The sequence below is a fragment of the Brassica napus genome, chromosome C5 (genome assembly GCF_020379485.1).
Source record: "Brassica napus cultivar Da-Ae chromosome C5, Da-Ae, whole genome shotgun sequence".
Taxonomy (NCBI): domain Eukaryota; kingdom Viridiplantae; phylum Streptophyta; class Magnoliopsida; order Brassicales; family Brassicaceae; genus Brassica; species Brassica napus.
Window position 1 is genome coordinate 15377922 of NC_063448.1, and position 7144 is coordinate 15385065.

The window sequence follows — 7144 nt, forward strand, 5'->3', positions numbered from 1 at the left end:
TCTTATTTTGTTTGTTTATTTTATTAATTAAATAATTATTTTAGAAAATAAACGGACATAACATCTTTTTACCTATTCAAAAGATAACTTTTTTACTTTCGCGATTTTTTTGTGATACAAAAATCACTTTTAATTTTAAAAGTGTTAGTGAAAAAACTTCTAGGTTTAAAAATGTCATTACATGCCATTTTCATGATTTTTTATTCGATTTTTTCATAAATAATATACAACATTCATTATTAATCGATTTTGAGTTAAAATTCATGAAAACTACAAGAAAAGAAGTCGGATATTCTACTCAGAAATCTATGCGAGACTACTTGCCTGGTGAACAACCATCTTTAAATTAATCTTGACATGAATGCATATTTTACGAAGACTCATATATTTAGACATGCCATCTTGTGGTTAGAAACAAGACATATGATAGACAAAAAAGTATATATGAGAGACGACAAAGTAAACATGCTTACTTGTTCACAAAGTAAAAACTCATATGATAGCCAGAAAAGTATATAAATATCCTTCCTTTTTTAAGTTTACACAGCAGATATTCGACGACCCTGATCCAAAATCCTCCGGGTTCTTCCCCCGACTCGGGTCGGAGGGACCGCCCGCAGCAACTAATCTCCGCCTTTCAGCTCCGGAATACCTGCAACGATGGTATCTTAAAGCTTGAAACCTTTCGCAGGGAACCAAAGTTCTAAAATGGTCATCTCTATCTAGTCATTCTAGAAAAGAAAGTTTTCAAAACTTTAAAACTTTTGGATATGTTTTGAGAGTTTTGGTTTTTCAAACGGGAATCCGTTTTTCAACAACACCAACAACATTGAATATTCCAGGAAACTACATACATCAACAACATCGTCCGCTTCTAAGAAAATAATGTCGAAAGAAAGATTTTCCGAGGAAGATAAAGGAAAGAGCGTACCCGATGAATCCGAATGGGTAGGGTACGGCCTAGCCTAAGTTATTAAATGCAATGAATGTGTTTCAAAAAAAAAAAAGATAGCCAGAAAAGCATATATGAGAGACGACAAAGTAAACATTCATTACATTGTTTGGTGAAAATAGCGAAATTTTAACTTTAAAATTATGCTATTCGAATTTTATAATAATGTGATTTTGGTGCATTTCAAATACCTCGAATGTCGGCAGCCCGAATTTGAAGATCTTCAGCCACTTTCTTAGTGGTCTCGATAGTGAACCGGCGCATGTACGAAGACAGCAGTGGCAGATCCCAAGGAGAAGCAGGCCTAAAAGTCTGGTCCACTTTAACCTTGGACGCAATCAATCCTTTTCCACCACTACATTTTCTGTATTCTTCTGGACTCTTTGGCTTCATGTGCTTGCACAAGCGTTCTGCATCAACATATACTGGCTCCACTGTATACCTACCCTCGAACGTTTCCATGGTCCTTATTCCTTTTCCATCTTTCAAGTAGTCTACCTGCCGACAATAAGCAGGAGAAACCCTAAATAATTTTTCTGCAAGACTTGAACAAAAACATTGATTCTCGTCAGATATAGAGAGAGACGTTTCTTACATAAAGTTTTTTTGGTTCTTCGAGGACAATTAGACGTATTGGGAGAGTTCCTGACAAGAAAAGGAATTTCCATGACAACTCTTTCTCAACCTTCACGATCGGCCTATGCCCTTCTCCTTCATCCTTCTCTGATGTAACTATTCTTGATACGGCTTTCTTCACAAGAAAAAAAAAAACTCACTCTCTAAAATATTTTCATATATTTCTATAAAAAAGCTCTAAATATACCCCATTTGAATTATACAATGATAAGTTAAGAAAACAAACCAGAAGTGGACGGTCGTTCTTTTCTCTGGAGTATGATTTGTTGTCTTGATTAGTTAAAACGTCGTAAGCTGTTTGAGGTGGCAATCCTAATATAAATTCCATTTCCATACGGGAAAGGCCATCTAATTTATGGTCTATGCGCACCTTCAAATATTATAAATGAAAATTATGGATCATTATTTCATATATAGTTCTATATATATATAGAGAGAGAGAGGCAAATGTTTTGTATTTCTTTTAGCTGATTTGATCTTACCTTCACAGTAGGAGGAGGTTCTTGATATTGTTCCTTCTTATTTGCGTCTCTCCATAGTTTTAATTGCTCCATCTCATCTCTCTCATTGTGAGTTTTTGTCTCTCTCACTGGCTTGGATTTAACATTTTCAGATTTTTTAGGCTGTTGTGTGTTCTGACTGATCCAGCCACCAAACCAAGGAAATATACCCATTTACACTCTGAAAATTTGGGCCCCAAAGAGATATGACGATCGAATGAGTGTCTGAGAGATAGATACCGGGACAAAGAGATAATTGACTTACAGGGGGAAAAGGTCAACGGGACAAATCATGTATTGTATATACTATATGGTTTCAGGACCATAGAAAATAATATAAAATAAGATATAGACAAACACATTTATAAAACTGAAAGAATAGAGAAGGTGAAGTGTACCTTACGTTAACGTACCGTCGAGTGAAAATGAAACAGATCAAGGCAGCTAAAGTCTCGTGACTTCTTTCTTGACGTACAAGCGAGAGCTCCAAGGATATTAAACACTACCACTAGGTTGCTTGCCAGGAGCAAGAGACGTGCCCGTAAATTTATGGAAAGTATGTTCAGACTCTGCAAATCAATGGGCTGATACATTTAACACAAAGTTAACAGCGAGACTTAACAATCTCCAGACAACATTTCCTGGTGCCAAATTTGTCTACGTATACATGTATAATCTAGTCTCTATCTCATCAAAAATCCTCAGGCTTCAGGTAACGGCATTACTCAATGGAAAAAACAAATATGTACCTTACATATTTATAGTTATGTTTCCAAGAATAATAGTATGTTATTTGCTTTTGGTCTAAAGAATTGTGTCCATTTGGCTAGAGCCTAGAGCGACAAGCCGACAAAGATTCAGTGGGTTCATCTATCGGGTCTGTATATGAATCTTTATGTACACATTGTTATCCCTTTTTCCGAAGATTTTATCGGTGGATTCACCGCTTTAGATTCCTTCATTTTTTTTCTTTGAGGAGAAAATTTTACCATCAAAGTTTCTACGAAAGGAGATGTCTCGGACTCGTTACTAAGAAAATTTTTCAACTCAAGTTTACTATCTTGTGTAACGGTCTCTATGGATCAGAAAATGCAATCAAAATTTCTTAGGATTTCTCGTAGGTGACGGTTGAATCTCAACCTAAAGTGACTATTTTTTAGCTATCCAATTTTGTCGTGAAGGCCATATCGATGGATTCAAGTTTCGCCTCGAGCTCGCTGTCATTTTTTTAAGAAGACCTATTTGTTTTATCTCTCTTTGTTTTTGTAATTTATGCTTACCAAAGATTATGAATAATTCAATATTTTTATTGTATCCCAACAATTTGAGTTTAATGAAAGTAATTGATGAGTTTAATTTGGAATTTTTGGGGTTTATAATTGATGTGGCTGATGGATATTAAATGCTGACGACGTATCCTGTTCTTGTGCCCGGATGCATCTTGTTATACATGTTCTGGGACGTTGTCCACCCTATCGAGAATTCATATCAAACGATTGCACCAAAGCTAATTAATTGAATTACTCAAGGAGAAACTCGCATGATATATTTCTACATTTATCTTTACTTTTAACTTAGTTATAAACATATAATGTATTATTCATATTCTGTTTCCATATTCATAGAAAAATAAAAGTTGTCACAAAATACAAAACCAGTGTTCGTTTCTCTTAATAGACATCTGGGGATATTTTCTGTCGAGTTATTAACCAATTGTCTCTGAACAGAATTTTGGGACGACAAAGCTTGTATTTTCAATATGGTTTCAGACGAAATACACAATATGAGCTTTATTACTTGACTTCCTTTCCTCTGTTAGAAATGAAATAATGATCATTTCCAACCGTTTTTTATCCCTTTATTTTTAAAGAATTTTGCTTTCCAACAATTTTTTATCCCTTTATTTTCTAAAGGGATGAACAATACACAATCAAATATAAAGAACCACTATTCAGGCCCTTTAAATACTATTCACTTTTCACTTTATTCCCTACAATTATATATATATCTCATAATTGCATGATAACTTTTTATATATCATATTTTAGTACTTATCATTATAGTTTATTAAAACTATTTCAATTAAAAATACATTATTAACATTTTTATATCATTTAGAGTTATATTTGACTTTATTTTATTATATTTTTTGTTTCAAAAATATTTTCTGTTAATATCTATCAAATAGTATGTTTTATTGATTTTTGAAAGTTTAATGATGATATTTAATTATTATATTGTTGAGGACTAAAATGTAATATATTAAAAGTTTAAAGAAAATATATAAAAAACCACTGTTGGAGAACCACCTCTTTATCCCTTTATTTTACGTGAGTCTCTCTTTTAAAATAAAACTAGATCTCGACTCGCGCAACCGCGCGAATTTTTTTTTCATTTATTTTTATATAAACATTACGTTTTCAATTATAAATTGGTATATAATATAATATATATGTTTCTATCAATTTTTAAAACATAATAAGTTTACGGTATATTTTTTTCATTGAATAGATTGTTTTAAATTTTTACATGTATTTGTATCTTCTTATATATATATATTTTCGGATTATTATTTTATTATTAAAATCGTAACTATATATATAAAGATTAGTAAAATATTTTTTTATTGTCATATTCAAAATTTTTTTAACATTTCACAAATTTAGAATTTTTTTAAAAAATTAAACTTTTCACTTCATAGATTTATATTATTGAATAAATAATTAAACATTTAGTTTTTGTTTAATTTTTAAAATAAATTATATAGTTTAAAATTTGTTTTCATTGGTTTAAGGTAGTAAAGATTAATCATTGTTAGATAATATGATTTTTGTTATTTTAAAAAAAATCTTTATAATTTTAAAAGTTAACATCGACAAATATTTAAATTATTAACATATGGAGGTATATAGTATTACAACATTAAATTATATCTATTTAATTTATACTATCTATAAATTTAATGAATCATCAATTGTTTAAATCCAATTATTAATAGCCCAATAAAAATTTCTGGTATGTCCAAAATTTAAATGATAAGATTAGAGATTAAATGTAACATAACTTAATAAGAATATATCCATTAGATCCATTTTTTAAAAATCCACACATGAATCAAAGTTGTGACTTCTCTTTTAATATATAAGAAGTGTCGTTGGAGATGCTTCGAGAACAAAAGATAAGAAAGTGGGCGGCTCAATTCTTGTGAATTATTTCTTGACGCTCAAGCGAGCACTACAAGAAAACAGCGGTATTCTGACGGACATTCCGACGAAAAATGAAATCCTCGGAATATCCCGAGGAATTTCCGAGGAAATTCCGAGGAAACACAAAATTGGGTTTCCTCGGAATTTCCTCGGAATATACCGACGGAATTCCGAGGAAATATCAATCCGTCGGAATATTCCGAGGAAATTCCGAGGAAAAATGGGTTCCTCGGAAAAAAACAATGAATTCCGAGGAAATATTATAGCCGTTGGAGAGCCGTTGGGGGATTTTACAAAATTCCGAGGAAATTCCGACGAACTAGCCTTTTCCGTCGGAATTCCGTCGGAATTTCCTCAGTCTGTCGGCAGGATTTAAACTATAAATACAAGCACTCCTCTTCCTCTTCATTCACTCCATATCTTCATCCTCCCTCTTACTCTATTTACACACGAATTTGATTAAAAAATATGTCTTCTTCAAATTATTTTCGTTCTTGGATCGATCGACCTCATTTGGATCCGAACACGAGATTGCTTACGGAAGAATACCAACGAGGTATAACCGAATTCATGGGGTTAGTTCACCGACAACCGGAAGAAAAAACAGGTATGTTAAGATGTCCTTGCTCTAATTGTAAAAATAGAAAGGTTATTAAAGAGTGGGATGTTTGGACTCATCTATATTTGAGTGGGTTTATACGAAGTTACAAAATTTGGTATCATCATGGGAAAACTGATTATGAACATGGTAGTACTAGCGAACCTCAGCCAGCGGTTAGATTAGAAGAACCAATTAGAACGGATGTAGATTATGGTGTAGGTACTGAGCAGATGGTAAATGATCATTTTAGAGGGGAAGATTTACCCAATGCAGAAGCTAGGAGATTTTATGATATGTTGGATGCTGGAAAGCAACCATTGTACGAAGGTTGCAGAGATGGTCATTCAGCTTTATCATCTGCTACAAGATTGATGGGCATTTAAACAGATTATAATTTGGCTGAAGACTGTGTGGATGCGATTGCTGATTTTGTAAAAGGTATTCTACCCGAGGATAATGTAGCTCCTGGTTCATACTACGAGGTTCAGAAACTCGTAGCTGGTCTTGGTTTATCGTATCAGGTAATAGATGTATGCAGCGACAACTGCATGATTTATTGGAGGGCGGATGAACAGCGGGTTACATGCAAATTTTGTGGAAAGCCTCGTTATAAAGATACGAGTGGAAGAGTTCCAGTGCCATATAAAAGGATGTGGTATTTACCTTTGACGGAAAGGTTGCAGAGGTTGTATCTGTCTGAACGCACAGCGCAACCAATGAGATGGCATGCGGAGCACTCAACAGATGGTGAGATCAGACATCCTTCAGATGCAAAAGCGTGGAAGCATTTCCAATCAAAGTATCCCGACTTTGCGTATGAGAGAAGAAATGTCTACCTTGGATTATGTACTGATGGTTTCAGTCCGTTTGGCAAGAGTGGAAGACAGTATTCTCTATGGCCCGTCATTCTTACACCATACAACCTACCCCCAAACTTGTGCTTGCGACGAGAGTTTTTGTTTCTCTCGATTCTCGTTCCCGGACCAGAGCATCCTAAGAGATCACTTGATGTGTTTCTTCAGCCACTAATATATGAGTTGCAACAACTATGGGCTCAAGGTGCTGAAACATACGATGTTTCGTGTAAAGAAAACTTTCAAATGCGGGCAGTACTAATGTGGACAATAAGTGATTTTCCAGCATATGGTATGTTGTCTGGATGGACAACGCATGGAAGGCTATCATGTCCATATTGTCAAGATAACACTGATGCTTTCCAACTAAAACACGGAAGGAAAACGTGTTGGTT

General features: G+C 33.8%; 1 protein-coding gene and 1 long non-coding RNA gene across 3 annotated transcripts; one reads left to right on the plus strand and one right to left on the minus strand.

Annotated features, from left to right (window-relative positions):
- Nucleotides 1–545: 545 nt before the first annotated feature.
- On the minus strand, nucleotides 546–2431 carry LOC106400050. Of its 2 annotated transcripts, XM_022703013.2 has the most exons (6): nucleotides 2354–2431; nucleotides 2071–2269; nucleotides 1815–1958; nucleotides 1548–1703; nucleotides 1144–1450; nucleotides 546–652 (listed from the first exon to the last, which is right to left on the minus strand). In XM_022703013.2, the coding sequence occupies exons 2-6, from the start codon at nucleotides 2260–2262 to the stop codon at nucleotides 624–626; spliced, it is 828 nt and encodes a 275-aa protein (XP_022558734.2). In that variant the 5' UTR covers nucleotides 2263–2269; nucleotides 2354–2431; the 3' UTR covers nucleotides 546–623. The 2 variants fall into 2 exon arrangements, with proteins under 2 accessions (XP_022558734.2, XP_013695922.2); XM_013840468.3 differs by having other exon boundaries at nucleotides 2071–2402.
- Nucleotides 2432–2610: 179 nt separating this feature from the next.
- LOC125587797 lies at nucleotides 2611–3444 on the plus strand. Its single transcript, XR_007324173.1, has 2 exons — nucleotides 2611–2800; nucleotides 2899–3444. It is a non-coding gene; the product is annotated as an uncharacterized LOC125587797 (long non-coding RNA).
- The last annotated feature ends 3700 nt before the right edge of the window (nucleotides 3445–7144 follow it).

Excerpts from the sequence above, each read along its gene's own strand:
- LOC106400050 (XM_022703013.2), bottom strand. The coding sequence starts at position 2,262 with ATGGGTATATTTCCTTGGTTTGGTGGCTGGATCAGTCAGAACACACAA. Across the intron at positions 1,959-2,070 it reads AACCTCCTCCTACTGTGAAG|GTGCGCATAGACCATAAATT; the intron begins GTAAGATCAAAT and ends TAATATTTGAAG. Across the intron at positions 653-1,143 it reads TCGGGCTGCCGACATTCGAG|GTATTCCGGAGCTGAAAGGC; the intron begins GTATTTGAAATG and ends CCATCGTTGCAG.